This window comes from Seriola aureovittata, chromosome 10 (assembly GCF_021018895.1).
Source record: "Seriola aureovittata isolate HTS-2021-v1 ecotype China chromosome 10, ASM2101889v1, whole genome shotgun sequence".
Taxonomy (NCBI): Eukaryota; Metazoa; Chordata; class Actinopteri; order Carangiformes; family Carangidae; genus Seriola; species Seriola aureovittata.
The window spans coordinates 25,122,249-25,139,204 of NC_079373.1; the positions used below are offsets into that span (position 1 = coordinate 25,122,249).

A 16,956-nucleotide genomic window follows, 5' to 3' on the forward strand; every position below is an offset into this window, starting at 1 on the left:
GTATTGGATTCCAGAAAACTCAAAACCGTAATCATTTATTATGTAAAAAAAAAAAAAAAAAAAAGTCTTATGGACCAGATGTTACCACATCTGTCAGGATGTTCTACTCACACATTTAGATATGTTGTTTTCAGGAAGGATTTATTCCTCAGACAGCAGGAGATCTGGGATCAGAGCTGTCATCGGTTAAATTATTCATGTTTCTCTGAGAAACTATGAGTTGATGACACACACACACACACACACACACACACACACACAACCACACACACACACACACACACACACACACACACACGATTAAAACAATGATAACAAAAAATTATACTTTTGAAGGATCTTGTGAAACTACACTCAAAAAGTTTCATAACATCAACCACATCTCACACATACATCGATATATCCTGGAGAAAATAAATACCCTCAGACACACATCTGCAGCTCAAGTAACTGGAGTGAAATGATCAGAATCCATCAGTTTGAAGACGCGAGCGTTTCACTATCGTGCAGCTGTAAACACACCCGCGTTTCTGTTGCGAGAGAAATCCTGTTCGCCAAATCTTTGAGAAGAAGGTCCTCTACTGATTAGGAGGGAAACTGCAAAAGGCACCGACTCCATTTCTCGACAGCCAGAGGCAAAACAGTGGAGGCTCGGGATAAAAAACAAAAAAGAAGAAGGAATGGAAATAAAATGTCACAACTTTACATACATGTAAAATATATCTGGAATCCATGATCACAAACAATAACAGCTGGATTTTGGTCACTTGCTTGCTACAGTGATTCGAACAACATTAACCTTTCATAACAGCAATGGAAATGTGCAAAAAAAAAAGTTTCCAAATGTCATTTTAAGACAGGCAGGTTAAATGTCTTAAAACCTAAATAAAAGAAAAAAACGATACATTAGCTCTCTCTGCTTTTAAAATAAAAATACATGATTAAAATTTCATCTAAAATCACACATCAACAAGGAAATAAAAACATGTCGGGTGCAAACTGGTCCAGCACTGGAATGATACCTGGTTCCTGATTGGGATTACACCAGATTAATACTGTCAGTCTGAAGGTGCCAAGTATTTAAATCAGAACCAGCTTGTGTTTTCAGGTCATTTAAATCCCAGGGTCAGAACCCAGAAATTCAGAGAGGCTTTTTGGTCCTGTACTGTTGTGTTTTAACTTGCCACAGATTGTTATTTTTTCTTCTTCTGTTGTTACTGAGATTTACGTGGTTAAAATGTGTAAACGGCCGACGAGATCAGTCGTGTACTATCAGCTCACGCCTGATCTCGTCGGCGGTTTGTGCAGTTTTCTAGTCAGAAGCTCTGTTTCTTTGCAGCTTTACATCTGAATGTGTGATGATAAATACAACTGCATTCAATCAATAACCAAAATAATAACAATAGTGATCGATACAATACAGTACATGTCAGTTTTTCACAATTGAGAAAATGTTGTTAATGGGAATCAGAGACAGAGAAGAAAGGCAAAATATTTTGAGGTTTAATTGTAATATATTAAGAATAAACATTATTTTTTTTAGGGAAAAAATAATATTTTGGATGGGAAAAGTTGTAATATTAACTTGTAATATATATTTGAAATACTTCTAAAAAAAAAAAATCAGGATACTTCAAGAAAAAACTCAATGTTGATAATTTTGTTTAAAAATCTGATATTTTGAGATTTAAATAATCTGTCCCTGTGATTTTTATATCAGATTATAACATTTTCTTTTCTCTCATTACATCACACATGTTTCTGAAAATGATTCAGGACTTTTTAGATAACTTGTTATCTTGAAATTACACTTTTTTTTCTCAATGCTGACTTTAATATAAAATTCAAATGTTTTTCTCCAAATATTTTGCCTTTAGTCTGGATTGTTGTTTTCCCGCCTCAGCAGTGAGCCCTGGTTCGCTGTCACAGGTTTCTCTTTGAACAAGTTTAGTTAAAGTTTAAAAGGCATCGCTCAACAGCTTTGAGGAGCCATTACACTCACTCAGTCGTTTAGTCTTCTTTTCATAACACGGACCACGGACCATGAATCCAGGCCAGTAACACAGTACAATCAGTTTTTGTTTTTTTTTTGGAGATATTGGACCAACAAAATAAAACAATTACAGACACGCTGTTTATCATTGTCTTGTCGACATTTAGGAAAGTGTCTCCACATTAACAGCAGCAGCTTACTGTTTTGGAAACAGTTTGCAGTCATTTGATTATGTGTCCCCATGAGTGCACGTTCAGTTCACTTAAATCAGGCCAGCGATGGCGAGTTTACAGGAAATATACTGCTTTCTTCTGGAATCTACCAACTGACCACCAGATGTGGGATGTACTTCATTTACAGTTGACTACCAAAGCCAGCTGTCCAGATGCTGAACACAGTAACAGGACTGTTCCAGGATAGCAGACAGCTCCCCGTAGCTCTCCTCTCGCCATGTGGGGAGGAGCCTCTCATTGTTAAGGGCCTGAAGCTTCGGCGTGCCCTCACGGAGGACGTGGTACAGGCAGGGCCATCGGTGCTGAATCCTCAGCCTGGTCCTCCGGTCCAGCGTGATCCCGCGGACGATCTTCTTGGCTCGAAGCTCGCGCAGGGCCGGCAGCTTCAGGCAGGAGAAGACTAAGCCTCGGCTGGGCGACACGTCCAGGAACTCCAGAGACTGGGACTCCAGAGTGTACGAGATGCCCAGATTCCTTAGCGGCACCAGGATGTGTAGAGTCAGAGACTTTAGGTTAGGCAGGGATTTGGTTAGGGTCTGCAGCGTCGAGGGAGTCACTCCTTTAAAGACCCAGAAATATTTGAGCTCAAGGACTCTGAGCTGCTGGAACTGGGTGAGCAGCGACACGGACAAGTCCGACCAGTCAAAATGCAGCCGCATCTTAGAGATGCGCGGGCAGCTGTGGGTGAGTTTGGTCAGCAACTCCTGGAAACTCGTCACCTGTCAAATCAAACCAGAGAGATGAACCATGTGGTGTTAGTCTGCACAAAAACATCTCATAACACTGGTTTCCAAACTGTTGCTGCCATCCCCTCCCTTTGGAAGCTGGAAAAAGGTCAGGTGACCGCTTTATGAACATCACCAGCTTTTCTTTTCTCCCCAATAAAACGGGAATTTCACTGGAAGATAAACTGCAGAAAATATTCCATGTGAAGCGTACATTTAAAAGGATATTGGATTGTTTCGAAGGGCGTTTTTAAAAGTGTCTAAAACATGGGTAACAGGTAATGTACAGACTATTCGTGAGTACCCACTGTTCAGCTCACATGTCCCAGTCGGCCATGACAGCAGGACAGTGAGCAGGATGTGTGATGGGTGTGATCAATCACATTAATTATATCGGCCCCGGGTCTGTACATCCTGACATGGCTCACTGAGACACTTAATGGAACAGAGCCGTCGTTAATGTTATTAATTACACCTGTACACGCGAATCTGAAACCAGAGCAGCTAAATGGAATTTAACCATCACTCAGTAAAACGTACTTTTATCTCAGAGCTTTTCCTGGTTTTACCTTGTTTTATTTCTCTTTAAATTACTCACTTCTGTTGTTTTATGCTTGTGATCGTCTTAATTGTTCTATTATCTGTTCTCTTTGCTTGGAAATGTATTGATTTAATTTCATTGATTCTATTTTATTTCTTCTGTTGTTATTGTTCATCTTCATTTTTACTATTAATCAGATTCTTCAATTTGGCATTTATGCATGATGAAGTACTTAACAATTGAATATCTGCTGATTAACAAATCCATTAATGAACTAAATATATGATCATCATGTGATAATATGACATTGTTCCAGTGTTGTATGCAGTATGTTGACAGAGAGACCTAAAACTACCTGGCATGGAGTTATTTAAAAAGAAGACAAAAAAAAAAAAATCAAAAATGTGTTTTATCAACTGTACAATAAAGAAGAGTGTCCAATTTTCATTAATCGATAATCTGCAGATTTTTCTTCTTTGCTTCCACTCGTACTGGGTCTGATCATTTCCTCACACATGAAGTGTAGTCACTCATAAAACAGGGAAAGTCTAACTAGCATCCTTTGGTCTAAACTGTTACAGCAGTTTACAGAGGTCAAAATACTTACAAGACTTCTGGGTGCTTAAGTCAGGAGCCGCCAACATGTGACGCTGCAGCTTTAATTTCAACCTGGATTCACAGTGGAAACTAAAACCAGCAAAATCAAGTTACCTGGTCCATTTTGGTAATGCTGTCCTGGTGTGAGCTGGAGCTGGAGTGGACCCTGAGGTCCAGCGGCTCGAGAAGAGTAAAGGTCCAGTTGAGGTCCAGGTGGCTGAGGTCTCTGCAGTGAACATTATCCAGCAGGTGGCTCAGCAGCTCGCACCACTTGTTGCAACGATCCCCCAGGTCAAAGCTGGCCTTCAGTGTGAGCAGGCTCGCCCGGCGGGAGATGAGGTGGTGGGTGTAATGGTGGACCCAGGATTTCCACCTCTCGAACTCACGGTTGGAAACAAGCAGCCCCTCCTGACCCAGATGGAAGACACCGCGACGGGAATAGTCAGCCACCCGCCACAGCTTCCACGAGCGGACGAGACAGCTCCAGCTCAGGCAAACCAAGGCACAGCTACACTTATCCACCTCATTCAGAAAGGACAAGACATGCAGCTGGCACTCCACCGGCAGGAAGTTGAAAGGGAAGTAGTCATCCGTTGCTTTCCGACGGCTGCTTACAGGCACCAGGGGTCTTTTTCTCGGTGACATGATGACAGATGAGGAAATGATGTTGGTCGTCATTGGTGGAGGTCAGAATCTCCACCGGTCGGTCTTGTGGTCTAGTTCTGCCATAAATGTTTCTGGCCTGGTGAAGTCTTAAAGAAAAGAAACAGACAGAAAATAATTCACAATGATTTACAATGAACACAATGACAGAAGATTTAACACAGTTGTTATGTTGTACATGTTTTATGTTTTTAATGGCGTGTTTTGCTATGTGGATTGCATGAATCTTTTATTTGGGTGAGACTTTTTTGTTTCTTTTTTTCAAGTTGTCCAAAGTTAACTAGCAGAAAAAACAAGACCCGCTGTGGTTCACTATGTGGTCTGTTTTACAGCAGGCAATACAACATGCCTTTAGGCTCTGAATGGAGAACACCATCAACATTCACATGACTTTAGTCCAGCTGAACAGCTCGGCTTGTAAACCTACCTATTTGACTTATGTGGCTGTATTTTAAGCTCTAACATACTTGAATTGTGGTTCAGCTTGAACCTAAACTTTATCTTGGTGTATAAATTAAACTTAGTATCGTATGGCTTAAGCACAACTGTTTTCAATAGCTGTAATCGTACCATATGTAAACTCCTAAATTAGGTGGCTTTCCCTTGAAAGTCCAGGTGAAGCTGATCAACCGAGGTTGGTGTAACGTTACTTCATCAACAAATACTCCACTGAAAGAAAACCTACACGTAATGTGATATTCACGTGCTCAACGTTATGCAGGCATTAAATTACAGTTTCGTGGTGTGACACGGTCAGTTTGTGACATGACTCGAGGTGCTCTGGCAGATCCGTTATTTTACTCTTATTATTTCCTGATCGTTACCTTTCGGTTGAACAGGTTCACATTCAGAGACAACCTGTATATCCTATAGTTAGTGATTGTTTTACACTATAATCGACAAAAGTCGTGTCGTTACCTTTTGGTCGAACTGGCTCCCCCTCGTCCTCAGTTTAAATGCTAACCTGCTAGGAGCTAGCAGAGATGAGACAAAGGGGTTTAAAATAATACAGCTAATTGCCGCGCATCGTTGAATATTTTATATAATTTGCTTTGTATCCGAATGCATTAGTAACTGTAAAAAGTAAAATGTACAAATGAAACACCTAAAAACTGTAGAGAACAGAATTCAGTAACTAGGCCGGCTAGTTAGCCGCCGAACAGCTGAGTTCTGTTGTTGTTTTTGTTGTGGCTCGTTGGTGATGGCGTCATCAAAATGCGTCGGGCTGCGTGTTTTTTCCCCGGCGTTGCACCGTCGTGCGGGGGTTCATGTTTGAAAAGAATGGGTTTAGAAGAATAGTTGTTGTTTTTATATACAGTCTATGGTTGTAAAAACACACACCAATATTTCTATTTAAATGAAATAATATTATATAAAAAAATATATGAAATACCGATATATTAAAAAAGCCCAAAACCCGTATGAATATCTATGGACTTTTATACCTGACTTATTTTGCCCCTTTATTTTTTATTTTAGATATTGGGCTATTAGATTTTTCTTAGTTTTCTTAGTATTTATTTGCTCATTCATTTTCCTTCTTCTATATTCCTATTCTTGTTAATGCTTGCTCAATTGTTCCTATTGTTTCTGCATTTATCCTGAATGTGACTGGTGCCTTTTTGACTGTTATAAAGAATGTCAATAAAGGGAAAAAAAAGTTCTAACCTCCATGCAAACAAAGAACATCAAATAACATCAAAGAGACGAAGCTGGCAGAGTTTGTGGTCAATTTAAAGAGAGCTAAGCTAAATAAATAAACAAACTGGACTAAAGTAATTTTTACACTAAAAAATTACAAAATCATGTCAATCCTCTGAAATCACTGTTATACCTTGTTTAGTATTTTGTTTTTCTTTTACTTATTTTCTTATTTCTTTATGCATTCTTTCCCTTTGTGAATATATTTGATTCATTTTCTTTATTTGCTAAACGCTTAATGCTCAAACTCTGAAACTAGGCTAAATATAGGTATAGATTAACTTTTTTATTTTTGATGGCTAAAAAAGAATTGATAAAAAGGATTTTGTATGAATTCATTTATTAATTTCTCTTTATTTTGTATTTGCTATTTGTTCTTTATTGATGTGAAGTTTGTTTTAAGCTATTTTATCGGCGTCAAACTTATAAATCTAATTTAAAACGTTTTAAACACAGAAATCGGCTGTATCTCTGTGGACTACATTACCCATAACTCCATTCGCTTGGTCGTCATAAACTTCTAACCAATGACCGAGGTCGTGTGAGTCACATGACCAGCGGCGCAGCAGATTTGAATTGTTTGTGTAATTGTGTTCGTCTCGCAGTTTGAATGCAGAACAAGGGAAAGAAAGATTCGTGAGTTTTCAGAGGAACTTGAGGTTTGTAACTTTAACTTTAATTAAACCGAGACTTGTTAGGAGTCCCGTGAGCCGCCGAATGAACCAAACTTCGCCTTGAAATTCTCAGTTTAAAGCTCAGGTCAGTTACCGTTTGATTTGGGTGGAGAATTAACGGGCTAGCAAGCTAACGCCAAAGTTAGCATGACGGTTAAAGTTCGTGTTTGTTAAATTTCTGTTCGTTTAAAAGGTTGTTCGTGTAGTTTTTGATGTGATGGTTGAATGTGTCGCTGTAGGTCTGATCTGGATCAACCTGTGCCCTACAGACAAGAACCAACGGCGGGATGGACTGTCGAGCTAATAGCGGTAAGCTAGCATTCACTGACCCAGAGTCAGCTTTAAAACACCGTTAACACTGTTGTTTGTGTGGTTCGTTGACTGCTCTATGACCCACGGTTGTGTCTCTGAACAGATGTGTTCTTCCTGAACGATGAGAAGTTTGACTTCGATGTTTCTCTGTCACCTGCCAGGTAGGAAGCACATGTCGGTCTCTGTTTAACTCTGTTTCACGTTGGCAGCAAGTATTAACCCAGAAACATAACGCAGGGTTCTCTCAGGAGCTTTCTTTCTAATATTCTCTCATAAACAACCTACTCTGCTGCTGTACCATCACCCTTAATAAAAAAAAAAAATGAATAGATGGAGTTTTAAAACTACATACAAAATGGTGCATATAGTGGAAGAAAATATAAGACTGAATCCAATGCGCTCATCTTTTTTGAGGGTTAACAAATACAGGTGCTGGTCAATAAATTACAATATCATCAAAAAGTTGACTTATTTCAGTAATTCCATTCAAAAAGTGAAACTTGTATTCATTCATAACACACAGACTGATATATTTCAAGTGTTTATTTCTTTTAATTCTGACGATTATAACTGACAACTAATGAAAACCCCAAATTCAGTATCTCAGAAAATTAGAATATTTTGAAAAGGTTGAATATTGAAGACACCTGGTGCCACACTCTAATCAGCTAATTAACTCAAAAACCTGCAAAGGCCTTTAAATGGTCTCTGTCTAGTTCTGTAGGCTACGCAATCATGGGGACGACTGCTGACTTGACAGTTGTCCAAAAGACGACCAGTGACACCTTGCACAAGGAGGGCAAGACACAAAAGGTCATTGCTAAAGAGGCTGGCTGTTCACATAGCTCTGTTTCCAAGCACATTAATAGAGAGGCGTAGGGAAGGAAAAGATGTGGTAGAAGCAATAGGGATTAACGCACCCTGGAGAGGATTGTGAAACAAAACCCATTCAAAAATGTGGGGGAGATTCACAAAGAGTGGACTGCAGCTGGAGTCAGTGTTTAGTAGTAAGTAAGTAAGTAAGTAAGTAAATTTTGCATTTCCTTTGGAAATCAAGGTCCCAGAGTCTGGAGGAAGAGAGGAGAGGCACAGAATCCACGTTGCTTGAGGTCCAGTGTAAAGTTTCCACAGTCAGTGATGGTTTGGGGTGCCATGTCATCTGCTGGTGTTGGTCCACTGTGTTTTCTGATGTCCAAGGTCAACGCAGCTGTCTACCAGGAAGTTTTAGAGCACTTCATGCTTCCTGCTGCTGACCAACTTTATGGAGATGCAGATTTCATTTTCCAACAGGACTTGGCACCTGCACACAGTGCCAAAGCTACCAGTACCTGGTTTAAGGACCATGGTATCCCTGTTCTTAATTGGCCAGCAAACTCGCCTGACCTTAACCCCATAGAAAATCTATGGGGTATTGTGAAAAGGAAGATGAGATACGCCAGACTCAACAATGCAGAAGAGCTGAAGGCCACTATCAGAGCAACCTGGGCTCTCATAACACCTGAGCAGTGCCACAGACTGATCGACTCCATGCCACGCTGCAGTAATTCAGGCAAAAGGAGCCCCGACTAAGTATTGAGTGCTGTACATGCTCATACTTTTCATGTTCATACTTTTCAGTTGGCCAACATTTCTAAAAATCCTTTTTTTTTTTTTTTGTATTGGTCTTAAGTAATATTCTAATTTTCTGAGATACTGAATTTGGGATTTTCATTAGTTGTCAGTTATAATCATCAAAATTAAAAGAAAAAAACATTTGAAATATATCAGTCTGTGTGTAATGAATGAATATAATATACAAGTTTCACTTTTTGAATGGAATTACTGAAATAAATCAACTTTTTGATGATATTCTAATTTATTGACCAGCACCTGTTTATCAGTAAAAAATGGAAGATGTGAACATTAACAAACATTTACCTCAGGTTTAAGCGTTCACCCTCTTCATCCTTCTTGAATTTAGGGGAGTTTTATCTTTAGCTGTTCATCCCCTAACTTCTCTCTCTGCTCTGCAGCTCCAAAGGTGATGAAGACGAGGGTGATGTGTTCGTTGGTTCATTTAGCCATGAGGAGAAGTTTTTCTCTGTTGATGTGGCATCTCGGCTCAAGGACAGCGGTGGTGGCGTGCGGGTGAGCTGGAGCCCATTGACTGGGGATAAGCTGGAGGCTGTGTGTCAGGAAGCCCACTGGCTAGCCACCCAGCTGCAGAGCGGCAAGCCGAGCCAGGTGCATGGCGAGGGACAGGAGACCACCGTCATGGCCAGCGACCCCGCAACCACCAGGGAAGAGTTTGTTCAGGGCGCAGAGGCCAAACTGGATGTGCTTGGTCAAACCGCCAGTGCACTCAGCCCCATCAAACGCCAGACCTTCTGCGTACAGGACAGTCCCATGAAGCAGCTCCCCCCCGCGGTCCAGCGCCACCTGCTGAGAGGAAGCAGTGCCAATGCAGCTTCATCCAAACGCCCAGCTGCCACCAACAAAGCTTCATCCACCCGCCCCGCCACTGCCAATTCAGCATCCTCCACCAACTCTGCGTCTACAGCTTCATCAACCCGCCCCACTGCAAGACTCAGCACCTCCAGCCCCGTTGCTGGCGCCAGGGCTCAGCCCAAGACGGCGCTGCGAGGGAAAGCAGCACTGGGTGGTGGCATCGTGCTGCCGAGCAAACCAGCTGCTCCAACAACTTCCTGTTCAGCCGCCAAGAGCAAAGTGGAGAAAACCAGACTGCAGCCACCAATCAAAGTAGGAGCGAAGTTTGTTTTTTTACTGTTTAGTCCACAGGTGAAACATTCATATCCCCCCCCCCCCTCCCCCCCCATTGATACTTATTTTTTTTCTAAGGATACAGATTTGCTCCACAGAACAGATTTTTTCTTCTTCTTCTTCCACTGATCCAACTGTGACCCCTCAGCGTTATCTGATGATCACTGCAGGGGTCGAGACCCCCAGTTTGGAAACCACTATTTCTGATCTTTTTCAGGCGGTGGGGGGTTGGAGGCGGAGCCTGACCTCTCGTCCCTCCAGCAGGGCGGAGTCTTATGAGGATCTGCTCTCTGATTCGGCGAGCGTGGCCTCTGACATCAGCGACTCCTCCCTCAACTCTAGTCAGCAGGGGAAACGCACACTGGCTCCGCCCACCAAGGTAACACACCTGTCCATAGCTAGATTTCCACTCTGAACCAAACGGCTCCACCTGTCAGACGGAGTCAGACACTGCAGCCAAACGCATTTAATGTATGAACGGATGCTTGTTTTCTCTCTCCATCAGAGTGTTATGAGGAACGGGTCAGGTGTGAAAACTCCGTCTCTTCAGAGCAGGAGGGTGACAGACAGGAAGAACATGTCCTCGTCCTCATCCTCAATGTCGAGCTTCAACTCCAGCATGTCTCTGTCCCCCGCTAAAGGTATAAATATGTCTTCAGATATCGTCATGATTGAGTGACAATAGTGAACAAACGCAATCTGTTTTAACAAATAACAGCATTCATCAAAGTCCAGTCAATGAAACGGGGTCGGAGGTGTGATGAGTCTTTGGTTACGATTCAACATGTTGAAATCTGACGGCTTTCAGCTCGGAGTGTCATGTCCAGAGGACTGAGGGGAATTTTTATGCAGTTTCAAAAAAACGCAAGAACTGAATTTAAATGATGAGAATGAGGACGTTTTCAGAGGGTTGAATTTTCATTGAGGTTCAAATACGGTTTCAGAGCAAATTAATTCAGTTTCATAATGTTACATTCAGTGTCAAGTCTCACTGGGATTTGGTTCATTTGGTTCAATAATACACATTCAAATTCCGTTTTTTAACGCTTTAATTGTTCAGAGTATTTCTACTCGGCCCGAACAATTAATCGAAATATATTATCGAAAGTGCAACATAGTCAAGTGCAATATCCAAATGTACTTTTTATATAAATACATGTAAATTGTGTCACAGCACTGTTGTGCATTGTTAGCACCATAAGTGTCGTGGGTCAGGGCCACAAATCTTATTCTGCGCATGTAAAAATGAACGCGTTTGTTTGGTACAAGACCCGACAAAAATCACATAATTTTTATTTTTATTTTTTTCAGTGAAAATAAAAAAACGACCATTCCAACTGAAAAAACAATATCTGCCAAAATAACTGCAATATGATTTTTTATTTTTGCCTATCGTTCAGCCGATGTATATCACATCTGGCAGTTTCTACAAAATCATAAAACACTGAAGTGCTGCTTGTCATCTTTTAACATTTCAACACAAAAATAAACGTCACAGTAAAGATAAATAGAATATGATGAGCTTAAATTTTTATTTTTAGACCCAAATTATATTGACATTATATTTCATACAAGGCCAACAGTTATCTCCTAAGTGACCAGAGTCCGGGTGCACAAAACACCTTAAGTTTTCTATTTAAATATGACACTTTAAGTAACTCCCTCACCTAAGGAGAGTTTAAACCTTAAGGGTGTTGCTCAGAAACTCTTACAAGGTTCATTTTCTTCATTTACTGCCATAAACTCGGTCATGTTGCAGTGAATATACAGTCAGAGGTACCTTTAAGTTTTTTTCCTTTGCTTCACTAAGGTCTTTTGTGCAACGGTTTAACAGACTTTAAGTGATTCCTGAAGTATAAGACCAAGATAAGGAGAAAACCTAAAATACGTAAGTGAACATTTAAGAAAACCTTAAGGAGAAGAGTTAAGGTGTTTTTTTGTGCAGCTGTTTTTATTTTTACAGAAACCTTAACTCAGACTTTAAGGAAAATCTTAACTTAAGGTGTTTTTTGCAACCTGCCTGGTATTTCCAACTTAACAGGCTAACTAGTTAACTAACAGCAACTGCTAGTTAACTGGCTAAGAGCTAACTAACCTGCTCTCATCATCCAATCAGAACATGCAGCATTACAGGTGTTGTGTCTCCTCTCAGGTAAACTGAACTCTTCTCTGAACCGGAGTGTAAGCGGCTCCAGTGGCCCAGCGCCCAGCAGCGTCAACAGAGCGGCCAAACACAGCAGACCACGTCGCTCCACCACCTATGCCGCCGCAGAGCCGACAACCTCTGCCGCAGCCCGCCGCCGCTCGCTGTCTGCCCAGGCCAGGAATCTGTCTGAGGCGGAGCGCATCAAAGCCAACAGGTCCACGCCGCTGAAGAGAGCTGAGGCCACGCCTTTCCAGATGACGCCCGCCAAGAGGGTTTTGGAGAGGACCACCTCCGTACCCCCCATCGCCTTAGTCCGTCCACAGAGCGGACTGAAGGCCAAGGCCGAACCGGAGGCCGTGGTCGTACCGACACCGAGCGGAGGAGCGAGAGGAGTCCAACACGGAGATGGTGAGCGACGGTGATGATGTCAGAGCTGTGACTTCAATGTCTGTTTGTTCAGTCATCAGATCAGTTTGTTTCTTCCTGGAGTTTATTCATAAAACTCTTCTGAATTAAATCTAAAGCAAGTTTTCAGTTTGTGTATTTAATGATCTGACGACGCCGTTGTTTTTCATCTCCAGACGTCTCATCAAACGTGATGAAGCCAAAGAGGCTGATGTCAGTGAGCAACGTGGACAGGTAGATGACATCATCAGTGTCACTGTGTCATCAGCTTTGCATTTACACCATTCACATGTCATCAGCTTTACATTTACACCATTCACATGTATGAAAACACCACAGATTTTCCGACTCAGAGTAAAAATCCTTGTTTTTACTGTTGATGTAACTTGTGAATCAAACACGCCCACAACAGGAAGCAGGTTTGGTGTTGACTTGGTGACTTGGAACATTTGTATGAGCAAAACTCAGAGGAAAAAAAAACACAAAGTAAAAAACTGCAAAATGACGATATCAAATACTTTTTAAAAAAGATAAATAATAGATGTTTTTGTTTACAAGAAAACCCCTCAGGGACGTTTGATTTTAGTCGAACAGAATGGCAGATTATCTCTTCATCATTCAGCAGGCTTAATCAGTGAATCTGGAGGTACGTTTAAAAGCAGCTGCGATCGATACGTTTATATTGATTATTTGCACTGACGAACCTACAGACAATTATCATCCTCATATCAACTGTTTTCAGAGGAAGCTGTAAAAACTTACATTTAAATGATCACATTTATCAAAAAATCTATGTTAATGTTTCTCTGTAACTGCTTGGTCTGTAATAAAGCAACTGTAATAAAGCAACTGACGGTGTGTCAGTTCACGTCTTGGTTCTGCTGAGGTAGATGGAAAAAAAAAAAAACCAAACACCTGGAACATCTGTCCTGTATCTTGTTGGAGCTGAATTCAATCCACTGTTGAGTTTCTGACAAATCGCCGCTGTCATTATCACTCATCACCTTCCTCTCCTCTAGTCTTCCTCAGAAACCCTCTGCTGCCCCTCTGACGCCCTCTGCTGGTGGCTGCAGGGCGTTGCAGATGAAGGCACGTCGTCCCTCTGCCCTCCCCACCCCGGTGAGATGCAGGATGTCCGCCATCCCCACGCCCACCAACCGGACCTGGTCCGTCAGGCCGCTGCCCACCTTCGATGCTGACCCCGCCCCTGGCCTGGCCAGGAAAGAAAGCAGCTGCAGGTGAGATGTTTTTTTTTTTTACTGCTGTCGACCATCATGAAAGCTGCTCTGTTACCATGACAACACATGCAGAGGTCATTTATCTCTGTTGTCGTTGTCTCTGTGTAGCCCCGCCCCTGCAGTCACACAGGAGGCGGAGCCTGATGACACCCCTGACATCCAGCCCTTCTCTCTGGAGGAGGAGCAGCCCCCTGCAGCCCCCCTCCCCAGCCCACCCTGCAGCCCCCCTCCCCAGCCTGACCAGTCAGAGAGCACGGATCCTGTGGCGCCGGGTCAGAGCCAATCAGAGCCTGTTAGAAACCTGATCGAACTGGAAACTACAGAGGAGAGCAGCAGCAAGACACAAGAGGTCAGAGGTCACAGTCACCAGTTTTAACAGTTCTGATCATCTGCCCATGTCTGACAGGATTTAAAGTAAATCTGGAGATGTTCGGATCCTGGATTTGTTATTATCTAATTAAAAAGCAGTTGCAGCAACTGATGAACGTCCAGCTGCTCGGTTTAATTTGAAATGTAAAATATTTGGTGATAAAGCTGAAACCAAAGTCCAGAATCTCAGTTTTTGGTCTGTGCAGCTTTTCATCTTGTTGCAGTTCATAATCTCTTTTTGGTCTCATCAGAGTTTGTGGTCACATCACAGGTATTGGTTCTGGTGAGATTCTGTACTGAGTCTGGACTCTTGAGGAGCTTTGTCATCCTTTCAGAACCTCACAGACCCGCATCGCTCTGACGTTCTCTCGGTTCTCTCTCCTCAGGTTCTCCTGTTGGATCTTCCAGCTCCTGTTCTGCAGCCTCATGAGAAACTGCTCATCGACCTGACCAACACGCCCAACCTGATCCGCACCAGCAACAAGACCTGCACTACAACTCAGGTAACAGCTCACACCTGGTTATATATCCACAGACAATATTAATAATCAAAGATATCTTAATGGGATTTTAAGGGGATAATTAACCTATAAATTAGTCTATAATAAGGTATTTTTAATGGATTACCTGCACTGTTAAAGAGGCTTTAAGGGGTAAAACACCCTTAACTTACACCTCAAAACTTGAATTTTTAAAGTAAAGTTAAAAACGATTGTTGTCCCTTTTATTAACAATTTAAACACATTAATTTTAATTAATGTATTGATGCAGCTGTTGCCTGTGTGGGAGACAAACACAACGGAGAAAACATCGTCCAATTATTGTCAGCTGCAGCAAATTAATGTCAATTGATAATTCATGGATTTGTCACATTTCAAACTGATGTGTAAATTGAGTCATGCATCCTTTGAATTATATTTTATTTAATTATCTTTAGTTAATTAACAAAAAAAAACCTACCAGACACAAATGACTCCGTTGCTTTTGTTTCAGCACCTGATCGACCTCAGCTCTCCGCTCATCAAGTGGAGCCCAGAGGACAAGAGGGAGAACAACGCTCCGCTCATCAACCTGTCCTTCTGATCCAGATCCTCCCGAACACCTGGATCTGTCTCTGCATTAAACTGGACTCAGCAGGTTTCTGTCCTTAGAAACTCTTAATAATAATAATCCAGTTTACAACAAAGTTTTAATCAGTGATGTTTTTACTGAATCGGAGTATTATGTTTTAAATTATGAAAATATTCAGAGGTTTGCTGAAGTTTTTCTGCACCTGATTCTACTTTTCATTGTCTCTGTATCGCTGCTCTTATTGATGTCTGAATAAATGTTGTTAATATCACTACTGATTGTTCATAAATATCTGTGAGCTCGCTAGTAAAGTTGATTTAAAACTATCTAAGAGTTTGGTGAAATAATGTCAGGGGTAAAAATGTAGGACATAAACCATGCACATATTCAGACAGACTCTCCTGGAAGATTCATATTGTTGCACTGGAAAATAAAAGTTCAAACCATTAGCTTGAGTATCATGCATAGACTTGGTCTCTGCTCCCACATCACTTTAAGAGCGTCCAGACTCTTTACCACCAACTTGCACAGGTTTTTAACCTTGCGATCGATGTGGCTCTGTGGAAGACGATAGGTGTATTTCCATCCACCTGCTTTGCTTATGTACATTTAACTTGTGTTTGAAGAACCAGAAATTCAAGAGGAAAAATGTCAAAATCATTAAAAGGTTTAGGCTGAGGTGGAAAAGGAAAAAAATATATAAATAAAAGCAAAATGCCACAAACTTGTAAATAAATCACAGCGTGTGAATAAACCTCCACTGAAGAGATCCACTGTCCTCACAAGTGAAGTAAAACGTGCGTCTTTCGCCATTTCATCTGAAATTAAATAGTTCAGAATAATTCTTGTAATGACTTTTACAAGTTGTTAGCTGGATATAAACAGGATAAAGCAGAAGAGTGACATTCTGTATCTTTATGTTATACACTATATACTACACTATAAATGAGCATATGTCCACTTCTGGTCAACTATTTTGAGCAGCCCAGTTTTTCCAGTTTTTATTGAAATTTAAGCAGCTCAAATCAAGTAAATAACATTAAATGGTACAAAGATGAGCCGTAAACTTATTTTTTATTTTTTATTACCCAAAATAAAAATGTAACGGGCCTTTTTCAGGGAATAATAAACTAATTAACTTCCAACTTCCATCCATCAATAGAAGAGAATGAAACCAACAGTTAATGCAAACAATTCCTACAGATATCTACACTTTTTAAAAAATCTTTATTGTATAAATCATGTACACATATACAATATATATCATGTATGCTACCTGCTCAAGCTGCTCAAATTCAGTGAATAAACTTTGGTGGTATGCAACTTGACAGGTTCATACCTGTTCTCCACCACACCTTTTCATAACAGGAAGTGTTCAGTTTAGTTTCATTATTTCATCCAGCTGGAAGGCAGGACTTTAGAAAACTCAGTTGATTACTCTTGTGATACAAGAGCTAACTGTAAATATGGTTGATAGAGACATTGCACTCGAGGCTTTGGGCGTCCTCTGCAACGCCACCGTAACATC

The 16,956-nt window shown here is 41.2% G+C and overlaps 2 protein-coding genes across 3 annotated transcripts; one reads left to right on the top strand and one right to left on the bottom strand.

Annotated features, from left to right (window-relative positions):
- Position 1: 1 nt before the first annotated feature.
- si:dkey-12e7.1 (uncharacterized protein LOC557553 homolog) lies at positions 2-5,955 on the bottom strand. The gene is made up of 3 exons (XM_056386696.1): positions 5,671-5,955; positions 4,204-4,841; positions 2-2,945 (listed from the first exon to the last, which is right to left on the bottom strand). Exons 2-3 carry the CDS (start codon positions 4,765-4,767, stop codon positions 2,358-2,360), a joined length of 1,152 nt encoding a protein of 383 aa, XP_056242671.1. The 5' UTR covers positions 4,768-4,841; positions 5,671-5,955; the 3' UTR covers positions 2-2,357.
- Positions 5,956-7,023: 1,068 nt separating this feature from the next.
- Positions 7,024-15,699, top strand: gtse1 (G-2 and S-phase expressed 1). Of its 2 annotated transcripts, none has more exons than XM_056386346.1 (12): positions 7,024-7,112; positions 7,367-7,436; positions 7,543-7,600; positions 9,452-10,178; positions 10,417-10,578; positions 10,705-10,840; positions 12,352-12,753; positions 12,927-12,984; positions 13,770-13,988; positions 14,097-14,337; positions 14,744-14,860; positions 15,351-15,699. In XM_056386346.1, the coding sequence occupies exons 2-12, from the start codon at positions 7,415-7,417 to the stop codon at positions 15,438-15,440; spliced, it is 2,232 nt and encodes a 743-aa protein (XP_056242321.1). In that variant the 5' UTR covers positions 7,024-7,112; positions 7,367-7,414; the 3' UTR covers positions 15,441-15,699. The 2 variants fall into 2 exon arrangements, with proteins under 2 accessions (XP_056242321.1, XP_056242322.1); XM_056386347.1 differs by having other exon boundaries at positions 7,048-7,212.
- Positions 15,700-16,956: the final 1,257 nt, after the last annotated feature.